A 23,204-nucleotide genomic window follows, 5' to 3' on the forward strand; every position below is an offset into this window, starting at 1 on the left:
ATGTTTCCCCCTAAGTAATTTATTTTCCCTCCAAAACAAAAAACTTATTTTCACTATTTTTTTGGCACATTAATTGCGGTGTTTAATAATACTTATGAGTTATGACCAAATACACAATAAATAAATTAGTAATTTACTAAAAAGGAATATAAAACTATATTTTCTAAATCTATGACAGTATTAGTTTTTGAACTCATCAATAACAGTATTATTATCTCAACGTATAAATTTTTAAGATGAAACCAAGAACTTTTTTTTTATTGTCACACTTAGAAGTGAATTATTTTTTTAAGAATAAAACATAAGTTTACAAAAGCTATAAAACTATATATATGAAAGGGCTCACACAATTGAATACTAATCTTTCGAAAAAGAAAAAAAAAACAATTGAATACTAATTCTAATGGTTTTCAATTTTTCAACATGGCACCCCAAATTCATCCATTTTCCCACCAAGAAAAAAAAATTCTACTTTTTTTTCATAGCATACAAATTCATGACTCATCCTATTTATTATTGTCTTATTTAATTAAAATTTTAATTTTCAGTTTAGCACTTATATTAACGAACAACCGTATTGAAATTAATATATTAATTTTTTTTTATTTTGAAACACATATTTTGAAACAGTGGTTATTAACAATTAACAATTAAATACTAATTCTAATGGTTGTCAATTAAAATAGTACTACATTTAAATTTTGTCAATTAAAATAGTATTTCTCCAATGTTTTCACATGAAGCAAAAATAAAATTTCTCCAAACACTAGCTAAAGCTAAGGCAGTATTTAAAACTAATAATTATATCTCCAAAATCAGGATTGTGAACAATAAAGCTTGGAAGATAGTTGTCAGAGTGCTACCACTATGTAGAGTCCTCAACACAAAGCAATCTGACAAGCCGAACTTCATTGACATGATCTTCATGAATGCTAAGGTTTGTTAAAAAAAAAAATCATATCAAGCGTTTTTTAGAGATAAACGCTTTTTCCAAGATCTGAGTATGTTGATGTTTTTTTCCAAAAAAAAATCTTGCATCTATAAAATGTTTTAACGAAACTCCTACATTTTTCAGGGTGACAAGATTCAGTGTATAGTTTGGAGTAGCCCCGTTGTAAAATTTGAGTCAGCCTTAAAAGAGAGGTTTGTACAACGAAATTGTCATACTCAACGTCTCTATCAATATTCAAGTTGCAAACTGAAGTAAAACCTTTAGAAGCTGGAAAATTTTTGCTTTTACGGGAAATCTTGAAGTGTACACTGTGGGAAGATTTCGCTCAACAATTTTTACAATATGTAGCTAAAGGACACGATGGTCCAGTGGTTCTTATTATGCAGTTGACTAAAACGAAAATGTACAAATGTACTAACATGTTACCAAAAAAATTATGTTTTATTTATTGGTAAATACTTAAATCATTTCTATTTATTGGTAAAAACAAATATATATCATAAATAATCAAAAATTATAAATCAATATTTTACATACAGAACTTTAAAAATAATAAATACAGATAATTATGTTTTAAATATTGAAATACAGATGCATTTTCTTAAATAATAATTGAAGAAAAGTACGAAAGTACATATTTTTGTATTAATTGTTTTTAGAATAAAATAATAATATTTTTTGTAATATTAAATTTGATTAATTCTTTTCATAACAATTTGGAGGCAAAAACAATATTAAATTTGTATTTGAATTTTGAATTTACTTGAAAGTAGTCATTGAGTTAAATGTCTCCAATCACTACCTAAAACCAATGTAGTTAATTCCAGGAATTACTTTTAAAAAAAAGTTATTTAAGACTCATAATTTCAGCATACTAATTAAATGCGAAATTATAAAGTTCAACACTATAGTATGAAATAATATTTTTTTCAATTTTAAATATTAATTTAACTTGGAATTATTTTTTAGGATTAATATATATATATATATATATAACGAAAACATGGTATATAAAAGAGTAATAAATGTGATACTTTTATAGGTTGATAGAACCCGAATTTAAAATTTCAGGTTGATTATTTCTTTTATTGGGTTATTTTAATTTGAATTTCATCGAAGATTTACTTGACTAATTTCAATTTTCAACTAGATTTTTAATGATATATAATAGGCATTAAAAGTATTTAAATGTACTAAATTATTTCATATATAATTACTTATAACTCTTCTAAAGTTTTAACATAATGAATCAACGTTTCAAAAAAAACATAATGAATCAAATTGGTTGGCTCTCAAATTTAACAAAAATTTCAAAATTCAAATTCAAAATTTTATATAATTTGTAATTTCAAGAGAAATCTCAACAATCATGAATCTTCAATTCTACGTGCCTTTTGAAATAGAAATCCATTCCTTTCAACACATATTCATTATATAGATATAGACTTTAACGTTATTTTATCAATCTTATACACATTTTTTCCTCATGTTCTCCTTTTCCATGTTAAAATAATACTCGGTCCTTATCGTTATTTTCAATTGCATTGTACACGTCATTCTCTTACCCATGAGATAATGTGTTCTATCATCTAAATTTATAATTTCCCAGGTCCGCTACTTCTCTAGAGAAAGCAAAAATTTGTGCAAGTACATTTGTGTTCTTCTTCTATTCTCTTTTTCCTAATATAATTAATAATGTTATCTTTTCTCCACGATTTCATCTGATCTTCTCCTGTTCTAATTTTTTTCGTCTAGGTCTTCTACTTCTCCGGAGAAAGTACTCATCATTTGCGCAGGCATGTGTGCATTTCTTCTCTTTAATTTCCTTGTGATATATTGTGTGCTATCTTTTTCTTCATGATTAATTTTCCCATTTTCTTATTATTTAACACGCCATGCATAGTATTGTGAACGATAATTTCCATAAAATTGTGCATGATTTGGTATTTGTTCTACTTTATGTGGAGTTCTTTTCTTCTATCTTCTCTATTTTCCCCTACTTTCACTTTGCTTTGGTATTTTCCTCAGTCATTTTAGAGGCAAGGGGATCGATATAAGGGAGCGCTCAGTCAAATGTTGCGAGATATTGAGGATGAGCATGTAATGAGGCAAGTTCAAAGGAAGACATGAGAATGTTTTATTTCAACAAAGGAATGATGAGTTAGGCCAATGACAAACCTATCAAGGGATAATATTCGAGAGCTCCAAGATAGAAAGACATACACAAAATGAATCTGAAATGTGATCCAATTTTGTGTGAATTAAAAAAATCATTTTATTTTTTATTTTTTTTCACATAAAGGTTTAACTTTGATCCATACTTTTACACATTTAAAGATCCTTCACTTTGTAATTTTAATAATTTCCTTTTTCCAAGAAATAAGATTTAGTAAGTCAGACGATCATCTTCTTAGTTTGCTCAAAGCATTAACCTGCTAGATTTACAAATGTTTTCTAATTAATATGCTTTGATGCACAATTTAATTCTTATCTTTTGTATGTGGAAGACGTGAAAAAATAACTTAATAAAAGTAAAATATGCAGCGGTCGTTGCATTTAGAAAATACAAATATTATTTACTTAATTTTTAGATCACCATTTCAATAATTTTATGGGTATATATATATTATATTTTAAAAAATCAATGTATACTTTTTGTCCCTACTGAAAAATGAATTTTAAAGATATTAGTGATCTTAATATAAATATTAAATGCATTTTATATAATTTTTTTGTTACAAGCATTCTATATAATTTGTTTGCCTCATATATAGTTTGTTTGCCTCATTATATAAGAGTACTTTTTAAAAATAATATTAAATATTTTATAAATTGATAATTATGAAAAAAAATACCAACAAATTGATCATTCTAAACCATCGGTGTCACAATTTTTTTTGTTATAAAAATGGTAGAAGGAAGATAAAGTACCTCCAGACTACCGGGTAAGGCGCCAGTTGCATGCTGAGGAGACCAGCAGAGGCTCACTCCTAGAAGAAGCGCTGAGGGATCTTCCTTAAGAGGGTTACTGCCAATTGGGTAGGGGATCTTAATCCTCGACCTATGAGGAGGTGAAAGTTAAACCTAAAGCCAGTTGTGTCGACCCATGTTGGCTTGATGTCACATTTTTTGTTTTTTTATAAGCGTCACATTTTTTGGTATTATGGTTTTAAAATAAAACATCTTTTTGTAAAATTTCTATCTAATTTTTTTTTCTCAATTGACATTAATATCTCTTTTTTCAAATTAATGTATAAAATTCATTAAATAATCTATATTATATATATATATATATATATATAAACATTTATATATTTATGCAATTAAAAATTGAACAAAATTGCATAAATATAATATTACACAAATTGTAAATATTATATATATAGTAAAGTAACCCGTGCATTGCACGGGTGATTCCGCTAGTTTAATATGAGAAAATGTGGTCACCAAAATCCTTTGGTTCAACGACATGCCTACGGTTTTGAAAAAAATGATATGCATACAAATGGGAAAATGAACATAAATACCAAGTTACATAGTGCTTAATTGCACTTTTATCTTTTATTATTGCGATTATGCGAATGAGTACCCTCTTCTTTAAAAAGTGTGATTTTAGTAGTAGAATCTAATTTAATGACATGTTGCAATCAGATGCATCCCCTAGTGGGTACATCAACTTTTTAACTGGGTTTACCGATATGGCCTGCATTTGATGACATGTACTTGTCTTGTTGGACTCTCGAAATTGGGATAGAAAGTTTAACATGTTATTAGTGTAATTAGGGTTACTAATTTTTTTTGTCTTCACCAAGGTATCCCCACAGCCGATAGCCGTGAGACTAATCCCTCGCCCCACGGTCAGCGCACTAAGCGGTAGGGGGCTGACCAAGAAGTATTAGGGTTACTAATTAGTACAACACGTGTGATTCATGTTTTAAAAAAATTTTTTAAAATAAGGATTTTATAGTGTGTGAATTTTTTTTTACCTAATTACAACTCACGTGACAATCCTTGTTAGATATAGGTTATCTACATGGTTTTTTCACATTAGTTTTAATAATTCAAAATTCTTTTTAATCATTTTTTTGTCATTTTCTTCCCTCTTCTTCCTCCGCCGGTCTGCCCTCTCTCCTTCCCAGCCACACCTCCCCTGCCCAGCCACCGCACTAATCTTCGGCCATTACGAAAACCGCCCAAGACTTTCGAACCCCAAGAAAAATTGTGGAAACCCTCCGTTCTTCAGCCCCTCAAGTTTGTCTCTTTCAAACCATAACTCAAGGGTTTGGTTAGTGTTGCAACACTTTGGTTGTGATATGTTTACACTTCACTTTCTCTTACAATTCATTTACACACAATTTTCCTTCTTGTATCTCTCTATTAATTCTATCAAATTACATATCATTCATTTCTCGCTCTCTCTCTCCATTTTGCTTGATTGTTGGGTGTCAAAAGGTTCTTCTCTTTTTTACAATTTTATTGTATTATGTTACACATTTAGTACGAACATACAGTTATCATGTTTTTTGTGACTTGGAAGTGAAGGTGGATGAACCCACCAAAGGGTAGAGGTTAAAACCTCATTGTTTCAAGCATTTAGAGAGTGACAATGACCATCTTTTGGGGCATGAGCCGATGTCTCTATTTACGGTTGATTGATTTCAATGATGTTTTTTTGATTGTTCTGCATTTGTGCATTTATCCAAGTTAATTTGGTTTCTTCCTTTTGTTGTAATCAATTCAGATGGGGATGAATATTTGTTTTTCCATTTTGTAACAAGTACACATTCAAAAGCATCAAACGGAAGCACCAAATTTTTGTTGTGGGTATGGTTGATTCTTTGCTAGGGAGCCAACAAAGAAACCCAGAACACTCACTTTAATGAAACATTGTTCTTGCTGACTACAACATTCAGAAGGAGTCCATCTTCACTTTATCTGGCATTTGCACTCTATGCGCAAGGTGTTCGAAGGAATTCCCTAATGAGATGTTGTTTCCTAGATTTAGATAATTTATGTGTATGCTAAGGGTGATAGAGTTCAGAGGTTTTAGGTTTAGGGTTTTGGTAGTGTTCGTAGAGGCTTGAGCAGTGGTTGACTGGTTGTCGCGGGGTCGTGCCATGGCTCATGGCTAGGTTGTGGTCGAGGTTGGGTGGTGGTTAGGAAGGGGAGATGAAAGGGGAAGAAGAAGAAGAAGAAGGGAGAAAGAGAAGGACCAAAAAGAATGAAAGAAGATTTTATCGTGTGAATGCTCAAATTGGTCCCTAAAATATTGGACACTGATAAGTTTGTCTCTAAACTTAGGAAATACCTACTGTGAGCCTTAATTGTATAAAATGTCGGTCAAACTATTCATTGTGGTCAAATAAAATATTGGTCAAACTAGTCTTGTAGGAGTATTTCCTTCTTTTAGTGGAGAACTTGCAAGCGCTCAACACTTTGATTGACCATTCACTTGAATTTTGTAAACTGAAACTAATGTGAAATGTCACGTGGACAAACTACTCTCTTTCTTTGCCTGTTTTTGTTTGGTTTGGAGTAGAGATGAAGAAGGCATAGGAGTAGATACGCGACGACGGTGGTTGGTGACTGAAGAGCTTCAACGGAGGTGGTGATGACGCGACGCTTCGTGGACTGGAGATCCACGTAAAGGAGGCGCTGTGAACCCAGAGGTGGTGGTGGCAGCGCGGTTTGGTGGTGATGCTGCCAGATCTTGATTTTGAAGAAGAGGAGGAAGTGGTGGCAAATGGCTCTAGCGAAAGAAGGAAGTGGGTTCAAAGAAGAAGGTGGTGGTGGTGTTGGATCTAGATTCCCACATATCTGACCTCAAATCCTAAAAATGTACTCTGATTTCTTTGAGTGAAAGGAGAATGGAAAGGATTTGCTTTTTTATGTAAGGTGTTTGATGGTTTTTTTTTTATGTAAGGTGTTTGATGGTGACTGGGTTTGAGGAGATTGATTTTTTTTTTCCTGGAATTTTTTCAGCTTTATGTTGAAGATGATGATGAAGATGTTTGAAGAAGATGAACATTCATCAATTTTTAGGTTTTTGTTTTACTTTTATTTATTTTTTAAATTTTTATCCGAGAATTCGTTAAATATTGGATGGAATTGGACGGAAAACCAATTTTGCAACCGGGTGTAAACGTTAGGGACGTTTTTTGCTAATTTTAAAGTTTGGGGACAATTTTCGCAGGAAAGCCAAAGTTGGGGGACCAAAAGTGCAATTAAGCCAAAAAAATTTAGGGACCATTGTATAACTCGAAAACATGTGTAACTTTTTTTTTTTTTACTTTACTATGTCACGTATTAATGTTTGTGCTTATTCTCGTACGACGACATGATCACAAAATCAGCTACACTCTCTCACTGCAAATTCTGATCTGTTTCGCTGTGTTTGCAGCACTTTCACAATGACGATGGTTGATCATGGCGGCACAACGAGTCTCCATTGTTACCACCACTTCATCTCCTTCATCCTCTGTCTCACCTCAATCTCCATCACCCATGTCGCAGCTTCCATCCACGACTACCAGAACGAAACCTTCATCCACCGCGCTAACTCCTTCTTCATCCATGGTGGCAGTGAGGGTCTCTACGCCTCCAAACTCCCCTCCTCCAATGTCTCTCTCGCTTCTGAAGACAAGTTCCTCAATGGCAAATCATTCATCAGGTGATGATTCATGATTCCCTTTATTTCCTTTCTATTTCTGCACCCCATTTGCTCTTAGCTTTCTTTTTTTGTTCGCATTGTTCTATCAGCAAATGGGTATGTTGGATCTGTTTGTTTCTCGGGAAATTGATTGGGTTTCGTCTTTTTCTTGCCATCATTTTCCATGAAAAAAAAAATAATTTTTTAATTCACTGGGTGTCCCCCAATTGACTGATTTTGGAAATTTTGTAATTTGAGTGGATGCAGAAAATGACAGAAACATTTTGATTTGTTTATTATGATTATTATTTAAATAGAAAATTCTAATCTGGGTTCAGAAATGGGAAGGATTCATGGGAACAGAGTTTTCAGTCAGTGATGTATTCAATAATATGCTTGTGAATAAATAATTAGTATTCTTAATTCTTGATAGGAACCTGTTTGAATTAACTAGTGAGATTGTAGCTGAACTGTCACCTTTCAGAGAGTATTTAATTTATGAATAAGGTTTTAGTTCTTCAGAAAAGGTAGTTAAAAAGAGTTTTATAGCATGTTTAGATCAGCTTATTTCTCCTTAGAATTGATTTTGGTACCTAGAAGTTACTCAGAGAAGATCCCCTCATAATTGATTTTGGTTTTAGAATCAAGTGTAGAAGGATTTACAAACATGGAATTAATGTCATGAGCTGGATCAGGTTTGAGTCTATCACATTTCGAAGAACAAAAGAGTCTGCTGAAAAGACGAATCCGATGCAGCAAAAGACAGGGTTGGTGGAGGCTATAATAGTTAAGGTAAGAGATAGGAGTAACATTGGGGGTGCTTATCTGAACTCTGATGCTATATGCTGCACCCCGGAGCTTGCCAAAGCAGGTTCTTGCAAGTTAGGAGAGGTTATCATCCGGGAAAATCCGGATGACCCGAGCGGGCCTAGACGTCTGCAGACATTTTTCGAAGGGCAAAATGAAGAGGCTACAATGGTTATTCAAACTGTTGACATAACCAGTACTGGAATGTATTACCTGTATTTCATGTTTTGTGATCCTCAACTGAAGGACACGGTGATCTCTGGAAGAACTGTTTGGAGAAATCCGGATGGTTATCTACCAGGGAAGATGATGCCGTTGATGACATTTTATGGTTTAATGCCTTTGGCTTACCTTTTTCTTGGCATGGTGTGGTTTCTTCGGTTTGTGCAGTATTGGAAAGATGTGATCCAGTTACATTACCACATTACTGCAGTTATTGGCCTTGGCATGTGTGAAATGGCTCTTTGGTATTTTGAATATGCAAATTTCAATTCCACTGGAAGCAGGCCAATGGGAATTACACTATGGGCTGTTACCTTCACTGCTGTCAAAAAGACAGTCTCGAGGCTTCTTCTTCTGGTAGTTTCAATGGGTTATGGCATTGTTCGTCCAACTCTTGGTGGCATAACCTCAAGAGTCCTTCTTCTAGGTGTGGTGTATTTTGTGGCCTCAGAAGCACTGGAGCTGGTGGAACATCTGGGTAATATTAATGATTTTTCTGGGAAAGCGAGGCTTTTCCTAGTGCTTCCTGTGGCTCTGTTGGATGCATGCTTTATTCTTTGGATCTTTTCATCATTATCTAAAACTCTGGAGAAGCTTCAGGTGAACCAGCATGGAATAATATCCCCTATCCTTGCATTATCAGCTTATGAGATAGGCCAATGGGCTTAACTCCAGTCTATGAAATTCTAGAATAGACACAAGTTTGGCATATTTATGTTGTTGATTATATTTGTTATTGTTGACATTCCAACAAAAGTATTATGATGTTTTTAAAAGGGAAATGAAGGTACATTTAGAAAATAGCTTGAGTCTTTTTGGAAAGTTCTATGATCCTAGGATGAATTAAAAAAGGGTGACTGAAGAATTCTTGGAGCTTCAAATTAAGAATTTAAGATCATTGTATTCTTGTATATTCTTATCCATACTTAAACATTTTCACTCTTAAATCTGGTTTAACTTGCATTTCATTTGCTTTGCTATTAAGTGTTAACTAAAAATGATTCTGTACATTTGTGGATTCTATGCACAGATCCGGAAAAGTACGGCAAAACTTGAATTGTACAGGAAATTTACGAATTCCCTTGCAGTGACAGTGCTTCTTTCAGTAATATGGATTGGCTATGAGGTATTCTTTTGTTTCTTTGCTACTTCCTTTTTTTTTTTCCTTATTTTCTCCATATCCTTTGATGATCATTAATGAAAATACTACTGAGCCGAAAATACTAGTGAGATAATAGTTTTGAATAAAAAAATTAACAATGTAATTTATGTCATGACTTGAAAAACAATTTTCTCCTTAATGACAAGTAGATATTGTTCCTAATCTTGATTTTTTTTATGTGAAGTCTACAAGAGACTCGGGCTCTGTTTTTATTTTTATTTTTCATATTTCAGTTGTACTTCAATGCATCTGATCCTTTAAGTGAACTGTGGCGAAGAGCTTGGATCATCCCAGCTTTCTGGACTTTGCTTTCTTATGCTCTCCTGCTAGTGATCTGCCTTCTCTGGTCCCCATCTCATAATCCTACCAGGTATATTCTAGCTTTACTGAAGAACAGAAAACATAAGGTTAATTCTGATAATTGCATATTGATACCTGTAAATCTGCATTTCCTTTTCATCTTTGCCTTTCTCTGTGGATGACACCTCACATATTTGACCCAAAAGTTGTCAAGTTGTTTTTCAATGCGTATGTGTCTCGCTGAGTTCTAATTGTTTCAAGTCTTTCATATAATTGCTAATGTTCGAGAGCACCCTATAAAAGTGGTAAGTTGTGATTTCAATAACTTGGTATCAATTTTAATGGGAGTAAATTTTGGGAAAGTACCGCAAGGAATGCTAATACTTAAGGACTTAAGGGTGTAATATGGAAATTTTAATTGTAAAGTATTATGATTTTGTTTTGAGACGGTGTTGTGGTTTTTATGGTGTGAGAAGTTTCAATTACTGCAGTAAGGGAATTTTTCCGAATAAATTGTATTCTTTAATTTGTTTGTTCTTGTCTGTAAATGAAATAGTTTATTATGTTGTGAGAATTTCAATTACTGCAGTGAGTGAATTTTTCAAATAAAGTTTACTCTTTAATTTGTTTGTTCTTCATCTGAAAATGAAATTGTTTATATGCTTGACAAAAGACTCTTGATTTTTTTGTCGAGATCTTCAAGAAACATTATTGGGTAATCACTGAAATCAATATAAGCTTGATTCTTAATGTCTTTTGAATGGAAAGGAATCAGATATGTATCACTTGATGAACATGCTAGCTTAAAGTTCAAACCAACACCAACCTTAATATTTCAAAGGGGACTCAAACTATTGTGGATACAATTCCAACCAACGTGCTCCATTGAGATTTGAGATAAAATGAAGAGTCTACATGTTTCAAGGATGATGTTAAAAATGTACCGACAGCAAACCAAATTGAAAATAGGAGTACCGGACTATAGAAGCTTTTCCTTTTTATATTTATGGTGCATTTGGGCAAACATATTAATGTCCATAAGCTAATTTGAGAAGGTTAATGAAATAATCTCAAATAAGTTAGATATAACTGCTGATCCATGAGCTAATCTGAGCAGCTTATGTAAATAAACACAAAACAACTTATAGGTAGGTCATTAGCTATTTACATAAGCTCTCCCAAACACTTGCATAAGCACTAAGTTATAAAATAAGCTCAAATAGGCTCTTCCAAACGGGGTCTTAATTATGTATATTTACACTGACTCAGTGACATTTTACTTGAGTTTGTGCAGATACGCATATGAGACTGGGGATGACTTTGATGAGGAGGTTGTCCGACTTGCTGGAAGTGGAATTAAAGTGTCTGGGGATATGTCAATCTTACTAGAAAGAAAGGCATCAGGTCCCACAGAACATCATGTGTTTGGACTTGGAGAAGAAAGAGAGGAGGACAAGAGGGAGTGATGGCCCCAGCTTCAGTATTCTTTCCTTCCATTCTTTGCTGTGCCTCTTTGTATTTTTACTTGGGAGGGCTTAAAAAGAAGGGTCAATGTCAACATGAAGAAGCAACAAAAGACAGGGAAAGAATAGAGGGCAGGGTTTGTTGAGATCATTATTCAATGGTCATTCAACTTCTAAATTCAAGGTGATATTGTGAGCTTTCCAGGAAGAGTGTTTAGAGGACAGCAGCTATAACTGGTTAGCATAAGTGCTTGGTAAAGTGGACAGAATTCCTTACCTAGTAACTTATCTTTGTAGTTAGTTACATGAACATGGTTCAAGTAACTTTGATCCTTGTTCTGCACATGCTCTTTTGAGCATTGTTAAAGAAATAGAAGAGAAATTATTATCATGACATTGTTTATTAGCTAGTCTTTATGGATATATGGAAGCAATAAATGACATCTTATAAAACAGCAAAAGTCTTATCCCGCTAAATGAGATCTCGGACATATGGATCACTTGATCCATATCATATTAAAGATACGACCATTTTTACGTTGCTGCTACAAGGGCCTAGCACAACCTTCATTTACCCGGGCTTAGAACCTGCAATGACACAACATAACATAACTTAGGTGGAGTTAAATGATATCATATAAAGACTCATTAAAAAAATAAAAGAACAGATCACAGATTATAAAAAATAGTTACATCATAGAATGTACTAACTTGGAGTCTTCGGACATTTTCTTTTGGGAGAATAATCCTTGTTGGACATGGACCAGCTCTTTTTGGTGTCTGTGTGTATGAAAATGGACCAAATTGGTTGGCTCAGGAGGCTCGAGTAGTCAGGGGCAGAACCAATTTCCCCCTATATATTGACCACTTCTCTCTTCCCATCCCCAAATTTGAAGACATACTTATCTAAAAATTGAAAAAAAAGGATAATTAACGGGTCGAATTAGAAGAGCAAAAATAGTTTTAAAATTCAAATTGTATTTTATTTTCATTTATTGCTGCTTTACAAGAATGAAGAATCACACATTTCTAGTTTAAGGGGAGTTTTTTTTTTTTTCTAGAGCATCTCCCATGCAAGGTTCTTAGTTCTTATTTCTGAGAAATAAGTTCTTAACCATTGGAGGGGTTGATGTTAAGCTCTTAATTCTTAAAAATATAAACCAGTTATTATATAATGAGTTTTATTTTTTGAGTTCTTAGCATACATTTTTTTTTCTCTCATCCAAATTTCTCTATTACTTTATGAGTTTTGTTCTATTGCTTTATGAAAATAAAAAGTATAAACAATGTGGTTGGTGAGACTAAATGAATAGTACTAAGAACTAAGAACTCATGGTTGGAGCAATACAACATCTATGAAAATAAAAAGTATAAACAATGTGGTTGGTGAGACCAAATGAATAGTACTAAGAACTAAGAACTCATGGTTGGAGCAAAACAACATTTAGGTTAACAAGGACAACAAGCACAAATAAAAAAAAAGGCTTAGTAGCAATTTTGGTCCCTCATTTATCATGATTTAACAGTTCTGTTCCCTCAAAGAATTTATTAGCCTACAACGTCTCATACGTTTACTAATTGTTGCAGTTTTGGTTTTTCGTCAACTTTCATTCAATATTTAACAGTTTTTAATTAAAAAATCAATTAAAAATAAGGCTTGAAGAACAATTTTATGTTTCATGATTAACAACTTTATGGTTTCTAATTTTTTTTAATTGATTCTTTAATCAAAAATCGTAAAATGTTATATGAAAGTTGACGAAAAACCAAAACTGCAACAATTAGTAAACGAGAGGGACATTGTCGACTAATAAATTCCATGAGGGACTAGAACTGCCAAATCATGATAAGTGAGGGACCAAAAGTACTATTAAACAAAAAAATAATTGCATTTCGAAAAAAACTAAAACAAACACATTCGTAAAAAAACTTACAAAATTGATGATATCTTATTTCTAAAATAAATTTTATCGCTTTAATTCATAAATTTATGAATGTCTCTCGCGAGCGCGAATAGAAGGTTCAAAAGAAACATGTCTCTCGCGAGCGAAGAGAAGGTTCTGGTGGTGGATCACCACGACAACGTCGATTCTCCCTCCGCCTCCGCCAATACTGACTGGGCAGCGGCCAAACGCATGGAGTCGGAGAAGTATGTATCTTATCTTTTATTGTTTTTCGGTTATCCGGTTAATTATTTCAGGTTTATTTGTATGTATGTATGTATGTATGTATGTATGTATCTTATCTTTTGCTGTTTTTGTTTTCAAATCACTTTTGCCACCTTAGTGTAACATGCAAATTCCACATTACCCTAATAAATGGTAGAACAATCCTCACTAGGAACTAGGGTTTTTAGGTAGTTCGGGTCGCTCAACACTTACAAGTAGATAAGTTCACTCTGGCTTAATATTTTGAAGTGACCAATGATTCATGTTCTGCAGTGAAAACAAGGTTTTGGGAACCACGTCGTCTGACGCTAGGGTTCCGGCGCACAAGAGGATGGTGGATCGCATCGGGTCCATCGACAAGAGTTTGGTCAGAGCACAACCGTGCCCTATAATCGTGACGTTGCCTGGCGGAAATGGCTTCACGTTCAACAGTGAAGCTATCAACGACCCTTTGTTGATGTCTTCTGCCTCAACCCGCATGACCATTACTCCCACCGTCATAGATCACAGGGAACAGACCAAACACATGGAGTCAAAGTACTCGTACGTACCTTTCCTTGCAATTATTTGTCGTGTGTGTTCTGCTTATTGTTTCTTTCTCAGATATATTACCTCTGTTTGTTGATTAGTTTTTTCAAATTTACTTGTATGTATCTTTTGCTGTTTTTGTTTTGGATCTTTGCTTCAAATCACTGTTGCCACCTTAATTAGTGTAAACTATCATTGATCAGAGATATTGTCAAAACTATCCTTTAGAGCATTCTTCAATTAGAGCTGAAACTTGATTAATCCCTGAGCCACCCACCTGCAAATTGCACATGTAGGGGATGGGAAGTGAGGGATTTTAATTCTTATTATCTTTGTTCATAACTCATTTCTGTTTGGTTAGGGGATTGGAGGGATTTTAAAACTAATTTGCTTTAGCTACCCTCACTTTAGAAGATTTTAAAACTTAGTAGGGACATTTATGTATAATGAAATAATTCCCCCCCCCAATTCCTCCACTCTTGGAAGTAAGACAAAATTGAGTTATGAGGGATTTTGTCCCCCTTCATTCCCCTCCCTTCCTAAAAATTGAACCAAACAAGATAAGTGTAAATGTCTCTTGTGAGGGGTGCTTTAAATGTTAACGGTTGAAGCTCCACATTGACTAAAGACATGACCCAATTAGTCCTTATAATTGGTAGATCAATCCTCACTAAGAACTAGTTTTTTAGGTAGAGTTAGGGTCGCTGAACACTAAGGAGTAGATAAGTTCACTGGCATTCTGGCTTAGGTTATGTTTTTCTTCATGGTCTGTATTTTGGATTTTTTGAAATGACCAATGATTGATGTTCTGCAGTGAAAATAAAGTTTCGGAAACGGCATTGTTCGGAGCTAGGCTTCCGGTGGATGAGGATCACCACGACAACCCCCGCAACTTCGGGTCCTTCAACAAGAATAGTGTGACCCACAGTCTTTTCGAACCACCACCACCGCCACGCGACAACATCGGGTCCTTCGACAAGAATAGTGTGACCCACAGTCTTTTTGGACCACCGCCACGCGGCAACATCGGGGAAGTCATGAAGCAAGCTTACTTCAAGCCTGACTGGGCAGAGGCCAAACATATGAAGTTGGAAAACACGTACATACCTTCTCTTGCAATAATTTGTGTTGCTTTAGCTTTTTACATTTTGGGAGTAATGATCATGTTGGATCATGTTTTGTTCTTCTTGTTGTTTCTTTCTCTATATTATCTCTGTTTATAGATTAATTATTTCAGATTTACTTGTATGTATCTTTTTGCTGTTTTTGTTTTGGATGTTTGCTTCAAATCACTTTTGCCAGCTTAATTAGTGTAAACTACCACTGATCAGAGATATCGTCAAAATAATCCTTTAGAGAATTCTTCAGTTAGAGCTGACACTTGATTAATCCGTGGGTCACCCACCTACAAATTGCACATGTAGGGGATAGGAAGTGAGGGATTTTAATCCTTATTATCTGTGTTCAAGACCGGGGAGGGGAGGGGAAATAACTCATTTCTGTTTGGTTAGGGGATGGGAGCGATTTCAAAACTAATTTGCATTAGCTACCCTCACTTTAGAAGATCTTAAAACCTAGTAGGAACATTTATGTATAATGAAATATTCCCCCGACAAATTCCTCCACTTTTGGAGGGAAGACAAAATTGAGTTATGAGGGGTTTTGCCCCCTGCATTCCCCTCCCCTCCTAAAAATTGAACCAAACAAGATAAGTGTAAATGTCTCTTGTGAGGGGTGTGTTAAATGTTAACGTGTGAAGTTCCACATTGACTAAAGACATGACCCTAATAGCCCTTATAAATGGTAGAACAATTCTCACTAGGAACTAGGGTTTTTAGGTAGTTAGGGTCGCTGAACACTTAGAAGTAGATAAGTTGACTCTGGCTTAGGTTATGCTTTTCTTCATGGTCAATATTTTGAATTTTTTAAAGTGACCAATGATTGATGTTCTGCAGTGAAAAGAAGGTTTTGGGAACGACGTCGTGTGATGCTAGGGTTCCGGCGCAGCTGTACCACAAGAGGATGGTGGATCGCATCGGGTCCTTCGACAAGAATGGTCCAAGCGTCGATACTGGTTTGGTCGGAGCACAACCGTGCCCTAACATCGTGATGTTGCCTGACGACAATGGAAATATGTTCAACAGTGAAAATATCAACAACCCTTGCTTGATGGCTTCCGCCTCAACCCGCATGACCCTTACTTCCATCATTGGTAATAAAGTCTCTGTTTTGTGGAATGAATATATAAATAAACGAATTTGCTTCCGTCTGCTTCTCATTTTTCTGTTTCTCTTCTCATTTGTATTCCAGAAGCTCACTGGGAAAAGAAGACTAGCAGGGCATTTTTTTGTTACGAGTTTCACTGAAATAGCTAATATGGAGGTAGAAGGGAGAACATAAATTGTTTGGTTTACAAGTGAAAGAGATGAATAGAGTAAATTTTGTAGATTACTTAGTTTAATAGAGAGAGAGAGAGAGAGAGAGAGAGAGAGAGAGAGAGAGAGAGAGAGAGAGAGAGAGAGAGAGAGAGAGAGAGAGAGAGAGAGAGAGAGAGAGAGAGAGTCGCAGCCAAAGATATCGAGAAGTTTGTGGTGTTTTTTTCTTGAATTGAAGTTTGTGGGGATTTAAAATATCGAGAAAGGAGGAAATCGCAGCCAAAGATATGTTACTTACATGTGCTAATGTTACCGCTCTTTTTCTTCAGAAATTGAGAAGACTGTATAGGTGATCGAACCCACAATTTAATCTCTCTTCTCTCATTCATCTAAAACCAAAGAAGGGTGACTTCATCTCTTATTCTTTTTCGCAAATAAAAGGAATTTTTATTGATATAATAACAATCTTAACAAAGATTGTAAATTATAAAATTGACAAAATTTGCAAATGATTCAAGGTTCTCACAAATTCATTGTGCCATCTTCACTATAAGTTGCAACAAGATTACTATAGATAATTGTATATCATGAGGATAACAACATCCTTCGTAGAGGTGGCAGTTAACATAGCATACAAGAAAATGAAATCCAGAACACTGAGGAAATACACGTTCATTTAACCATAGTAAACAGAGATTAATGAACACAAATGCTTGGTAATCATACATTCATCAGATGCTCCAATTCGCCAGACTGATAGCTGAAGCAGTACATATTCCTGCATTTAATTTGCAGCTCCCATTAAGAACAAAGAATATGACAATTATCTGGAAGGTTTAGAATGATCATTTTTTAAAAAATTGCTAATCTGGAAAACCCTAAAAAACATAAAATCGCTATTTTCCCCAAAAAAAACCTAAACAGTAATCACTTCAAAGTTTACGCTCTCTCATCTTTGACGCAAGAAGCTAGAAGACAACCTCTATGCGCCGTACTTCGTCTATTTCTCTTCTTTAGATCACGTAAGGATGTGAACACAATTTTGAACCCTCAAAAATTGTTGAGAGGGTCAATTATAGCTTACCCTAACCGGGGATAAATCAATGGTAATTTGAAGCAAATCTGTCTAGTGCGACATAGTATTAACACAATAACGCTGAAGGGCCTGGTAGCTGCACAAAGAAATGAAAAGCAATGTTGAGCCACAGACCTTCATAGATACAAGTACAGTCATGGTAAAGATGTGGATTCTCTACGATCTACACATTTCTTGAATTTTAACAACTTTATGGTGGAGCCCCAAGTGCAGAATTATTCTCGCCAAGCCTCCAACATTAATTAGAAGCACAATGGTGAAAACTGAAAAGAATTATCTACATGAATGCATTTCAAGTATGATTCAAAAAGCAGCTGGTAGATATAAACAATGTGTTGGAAGGTTTCATACTTCTTCACCATATTGTTTAAATCCTCTTCAGTATGAATATTTGGAAAAGAAAGGTGCCAGATTCTACAATTTGCAAAGAGTTCTAAGAACTACTAATTTAGAAGAGAAATATTAGAGATCAATTAATCATTACCTTTGTTGCTAGCCATCGTATCTCTGAACAACCTTGCGATCGAGACAAGAGTTGTTACCAAGATTCATGCCTTCCAGGCTTCCACACTATCCCTGCTGCTATTCCCAGCACATTCTTGAATGCACCTGCTATTTCAACTCCAAAGCTGAACACTTGTACATATAATTGTTTGAGATATACCATGTACACAACGGAAACAGAAGCCAGAGCATCATAAAATTTCTTTCATGTTAAAATTTGTGTTTATCATTTTTTTATATAAATATGTATTAAATAGGTACGGATTAAAATCCTCTTATAAACTTGTATTTGCAGCCAACACTGATCACATATACACAAATATATTTGATCCTTTTTCTTCTCATGATTGCTTTATCTCACAAAAGTGCTATGATTACAGATTTGGAACTTTTAAAAGAAGGTACTATGATCATTTCTCTTTTTAAGTAATAACCTAATATTTGGCAACTGATTTTGTTTAACAATGTTGCTCTAGGAACGTTGGATCTATAATGCTAGTAAAAAGTTGAGGTTACTTCCCTTTCTGGATAGGAGGATTTGGTGTCATTAAAAACCATTTGAACACAATGTGAACAAACTTTCAATTCATAAGAAAAGCTCCATACAGGTTTTATCTTGTTTATTTATTTATTTTTTATACGCAAATATTAGTTGTTAGTAATGTTAGTAAATTAGTCATCCTCAGAATTCGAACCTTAGACTCTGCACTCTCCCAACCCTTATGTATCATAGCTCTTACCACTTGAGCTAACATTCGGGGACACGTTTTATCTTGTAATTATACATGTAAATATCTATTTGCCATGAAGCTACAAATAACTAATCGGATCAAGATCCTCTTGTACTTTCATGTCAAATTCTCTCATGTTGAAATTGTGTCCATCTCTCTTCATAAACATTTAAAGGGTCCCATATATATACACATACATATATGTACATAAAATTTCAAAATGAGAGGATGCTGATCCATTTCATTTACTCCTTTGAAGAAGTATGGTTTGTTAGCAAGCACTAATTTGATTTGCCTGGTTTGTCAATACTTTCTTTTTTATGATAATTTGTTCATAGAGTATAAGTTCTAAATGCAAGTGCATCAATATCATTTTCTTTCCGTGCATCAAACTAGTTTCTCGCTAGTGTGTACTATAGATTGAACATTGAACATGCTAGATTTTCAACATTTTCACACCAACCACAACATTAATCTAAAATGGTGCAGAGGCCCGGTAGCTGCACAAACAACTGAAAAGCAATATATAGCGACACCGTTCATGGATTCAATCTATACATTTCTTGAATTTTGACAACTTTATGGTGGAATATCGAGTGCAAAATTGTTCTCACCAAGCCTTCAACATTAGAAGCACAATGGTGAAAAGAATCGACTACAAGAATGCCTTTCAAGCAGCATCTAAAAAGCAGCTATGATGGGAGGTTTCATACTTCTTCAACCTATGATGGGAAATCGTCATTAGTAAAACTTGTAACGTCAAAATATAAGACCAATAAAGGTCTAATGAGAAGAGGGTCAGAATAGAAAACCTGAGGGAGGCTCATTAACTCAAAAACAGCTTTCTTAGGCGTAAGTTCATTGTCAATAATACGAGCAACTGCTGTCAACACTGGCATCTTCACGTTATATTTCTGCGCCAAAGCAATCACAGCTCCAGCTGTGGAGACACCTTCTGCTACCTGCATATAGTAAGGATAAACATTTTTCAGTAACTCTGCCAATTGCAAGAGTTTCAGGTATGATTAGGAACACTAGGAAACTATTTAGATACCTGATTCATGGAATTAAGTATGTTCTCGAGCTTCTCGCCCGATCCGAGACGCACACCAACTGTTCTGTTTCTTGAAAGATTCACAAAGCATGTAAGCATTATGTCTCCAGTTCCTGACAGACCAGTTATCGTAGTTGGCTTTGCACCCATCTTCAAAAGATATTTGGAAGAAAGAGAGATAAGTTAAGGAAAATACGCATCAAATATTTGAAGGGGGAAAAGCGAATAAGACTTTATATGTCAAATGAAAATAAAAATAGAATGTGTGAGTGTACCAACAAAAACAAGACATCCAACCATTAAATCCATAGTTTAATCTTCTTCAGTACGAATATTTAGAAAAGAAAGGCGCCAGATTCTACAGTTTGCTAAGAGTTCTACGAATTTATTTAAGATTCTACAGTCAAATACCTTTGTTGCAAGCCATCGTATCTCTGAACAACCTTGCGAGACAAGAGCAGCCATAGAGTTGTTACCAAGATTCATGCCTACCACTATCCCTGCTGCTATTGCCAGCACATTCTTGAGTGCACCTGCTATTTCAACTCCTGTAACATCACTGGAGTCATCAGAGATTACAAAGCTGAACACTTGCACCAAAATCATTACATACAGTTATTTGAAATAAGAAGCCAGAGCATCATAAAATACAGGTGAAAGAGTAAAGCAAGCAGAAAAGACACACTTGTACGATAGAAGGCATAACACAGCTAAAAAGAAGTCATATACAATTAGCAAACAAAATTGAATTTCATTTATGAATCTACTGAAGGTTATCTACCTTGATGTGCTTATTCTTAAATGACTTGAAGCTAGGAGCTGCTGAACTCTATTTGCCAATTTTTTGTCTTTTGATGCCACCACCATCGCTATTTGAAAATGGAACCAAACAACATAAATGATTGGCTTTCAAGCGATCATGCATATAATTGAAGAAACAATCCAAAAGTGTAATTAGCAATGTTAATGTTACCTGTGGGTAGCTTATTCATCAATTCGAGAGCAAACGAAGGCCCTGACAGTGCAACAAAAGGCTGCCGAGGATTTCGTAGTGCTTGAGGAATAATTTGGGCCATCATCCTTAGTGTATTCAGCTCGAGGCCTTTACTGAGAGATATGAAAGGCAAACCTGGATCAACATAATCTGCAATGCTCTCGAGAAAAGTTGAGCTGAACTGCAAAGACAGAAACTAAGATTCAGACAGTGAAATCTTCGATGAGTGTCAAATGCTGAGGTTCATCACATGTATTTTATTTGATTGCAAATGCTCAGACTTAATGAAGCATCAAATACTACTTCTGCTGCTACTAATATCCAAATATTAAAGGGGATAAGAAAAAATAAACAAATTCTAATGACCTGAACAGGCACTGCATGAAGGCAGTAATCTGCATCACGCAAAGCAGATTTCGCATCTGTTGTTGCAACTACGTTTTCTGGCAGAGTGTGATCTGGGAAGTAATTACTAACAGAAAAAAAAAAAACAGTCACGTAAGAGAAATGGTTGAAGAAATCAGATTATCACGACTCACAAGTTAACCAGTATGTAGATCATGAGGATAGACAGAATGGTTACCTATTGCAGTGTCTCTCATTGATTGACAAGCAAACTTGAGGATCCCGAACAAGCATGTTGACTTCTAGCTGAGCCTTTCTATTTGCAACATGAGCAGCCATTGCGGTCCCAAACGACCCCCCTCCAAGCACAACTACCTTTTGCACAAGAAAGAATTTCACAATGCCACTCAAGCCACAACACAAACTGACTAAACATCATATTACATCACCAACACTCAAATATAAAAGAATAAAAAGAGAACCTCTTTCAAATTAAGGTCAATAAATCATAAATTGTCAAACAACCAATTACCCTTAAAGCTTAAGCTATTAGGTAAGGGCTATATGAACGGTTTTATATTATATTTCTAACATAAATAATACCACAAATCAAACAAACTCAAAACAATGAGCCAAAAAAAAGGTTAAAATGGAGATTAAGCATTGCCACAAAAAAAACCAATAACCCAGGAAATAATGGTACCCCCAACTGCTTAACAAATTCATAATTTATTATGCACATGCATATAATATTAATTGTTAAGTTTTTCTTATATAGTTGGAGTAAACAGTCAAATCACTCTCTCAAAGATACATGATCATCACATTAATCTCCACATAATGAAAAATTACATTCATGGTCCTTGAATATACATTTAGCAAATAAATAAGTTCATGTTTGGAAACTCGTTAGAAATCCACGGTCAAGCCAGAATCACGGTGGACACGAGCAAAAGCTAAGGAAAATTACTTTTGTCCACCGCGATTTAGGCTTCACCATGGTTCTCAAAAAAGTTTCCAAACATGACATAAAAGTAAGAAAGCAAGGACATTGAGGAACATAATGCAACCTTGTTGGTGCGTTCAAGCACGTCAGTGTTGGACTTAGAGCGCAATGATCTTGACCACCGCACCAGTTTCTCCCAGGCGACCCTGACGACTCTGCGGCGGTCCCGGGTCGGGTCGATTTCGGGTTTTGCATCCGGGTCGGGGCTTTGGAGGGGAGGTGAAACAGTAGCATCATTTCGAGAACATGAAGGAGGGTGGATGCTACTGGGGGAACTGCGAAGGGTGAGAAAGGTGGGTTTTGAGGGGAATGGTTGAAGCTTTGAAGTGTTGTGAGTGTGAGGCTTTGAAGAGAGGAATGGGGTCGCCAATGATGCTTCCAACATTGCCGCCATTGTCAAAGCTTGAGAAGCTGACACGCCCTTCCAGAGAGACAGATATTTGTGTGTTTCTTGCATGAAAAAAAATGAAATGCTTGAATTATCCTTTTCGAAGGGATTAAGGATTTAATATAGGGGGTTGTACTAATTACTAAGAGCATCTCCAATGGTAAGAACTTATTTTGGGACTTAACTCAATTTTTGTGGCCCCAAATTGCCACATAGGATTTAAGACACCCATAAGGTCTTCATGCATATTTCACTCTAGTGGTTGAGATCTTATTTTACTTTTGACTGGACCCACAATACCCAATATATTTATATTATTTATTTCCCTCCCTAATTTTCACTTTGGTTATGGTATTGAAGGAGAGAGAAAAAAATAATATTTTATTTAAGATCTCATATTTGAGAGTACCTGAGCTAAGGCACGGATCTTAGCTTTTGCTAAGATCTCATGCCATGTAGG

The 23,204-nt window shown here is 34.9% G+C and overlaps 2 protein-coding genes across 4 annotated transcripts; one reads left to right on the forward strand and one right to left on the reverse strand.

Moving 5' to 3' along the window:
- Positions 1–7,264: 7,264 nt before the first annotated feature.
- Positions 7,265–11,946, forward strand: LOC130734101 (uncharacterized). 2 transcript variants are annotated; one of them, XM_057586407.1, is made up of 5 exons: positions 7,265–7,622; positions 8,243–9,230; positions 9,661–9,756; positions 10,026–10,162; positions 11,387–11,946. In XM_057586407.1, exons 1-5 carry the CDS (start codon positions 7,363–7,365, stop codon positions 11,556–11,558), a joined length of 1,653 nt encoding a protein of 550 aa, XP_057442390.1. In that variant the 5' UTR covers positions 7,265–7,362; the 3' UTR covers positions 11,559–11,946. The 2 variants fall into 2 exon arrangements, with proteins under 2 accessions (XP_057442390.1, XP_057442391.1); XM_057586408.1 differs by having other exon boundaries at positions 7,266–7,622; positions 8,297–9,230.
- Positions 11,947–17,155: 5,209 nt separating this feature from the next.
- LOC130734102 (glycerol-3-phosphate dehydrogenase [NAD(+)] 2, chloroplastic) lies at positions 17,156–22,817 on the reverse strand. 2 transcript variants are annotated; one of them, XR_009017754.1, is made up of 12 exons: positions 22,421–22,817; positions 21,589–21,725; positions 21,372–21,477; positions 20,985–21,186; positions 20,793–20,880; positions 20,423–20,570; positions 20,012–20,161; positions 19,770–19,919; positions 19,572–19,679; positions 18,207–18,331; positions 17,711–17,798; positions 17,156–17,404 (listed from the first exon to the last, which is right to left on the reverse strand). XR_009017754.1 is itself a non-coding variant. In XM_057586409.1 (9 exons), exons 1-9 carry the CDS (start codon positions 22,811–22,813, stop codon positions 19,665–19,667), a joined length of 1,389 nt encoding a protein of 462 aa, XP_057442392.1. In that variant the 5' UTR covers positions 22,814–22,817; the 3' UTR covers positions 19,330–19,664. The 2 variants fall into 2 exon arrangements, 1 of the variants encoding a protein (XP_057442392.1); XM_057586409.1 differs by lacking the exons at positions 17,156–17,404; positions 17,711–17,798; positions 18,207–18,331 and having other exon boundaries at positions 19,330–19,679.
- Positions 22,818–23,204: the final 387 nt, after the last annotated feature.

Source organism: Lotus japonicus, chromosome 1 (assembly GCF_012489685.1).
Source record: "Lotus japonicus ecotype B-129 chromosome 1, LjGifu_v1.2".
Lineage (NCBI taxonomy): Eukaryota > Viridiplantae > Streptophyta > Magnoliopsida > Fabales > Fabaceae > Lotus > Lotus japonicus.

What these genes read in the sequence shown, in the direction of transcription:
- LOC130734102 (XM_057586409.1), bottom strand. Translation starts at nt 22,813, where the DNA reads ATGCAAGAAACACACAAATATCTGTCTCTCTGGAAGGGCGTGTCAGCT. An exon ending in TGCTTGAACGCACCAACAAG is followed by an intron (nt 21,726 to 22,420) that starts GTTGCATTATGT and finishes CTTGTGCAAAAG; the next exon opens with GTAGTTGTGCTTGGAGGGGG. An exon ending in TACGATGGCTTGCAACAAAG is followed by an intron (nt 20,162 to 20,422) that starts GTATTTGACTGT and finishes TATCTTTTGAAG; the next exon opens with ATGGGTGCAAAGCCAACTAC.
- LOC130734101 (XM_057586407.1), top strand. Translation starts at nt 7,363, where the DNA reads ATGACGATGGTTGATCATGGCGGCACAACGAGTCTCCATTGTTACCAC. An exon ending in AATGGCAAATCATTCATCAG is followed by an intron (nt 7,623 to 8,242) that starts GTGATGATTCAT and finishes TTTTGGTTTTAG; the next exon opens with AATCAAGTGTAGAAGGATTT. An exon ending in CCATCTCATAATCCTACCAG is followed by an intron (nt 10,163 to 11,386) that starts GTATATTCTAGC and finishes GAGTTTGTGCAG; the next exon opens with ATACGCATATGAGACTGGGG.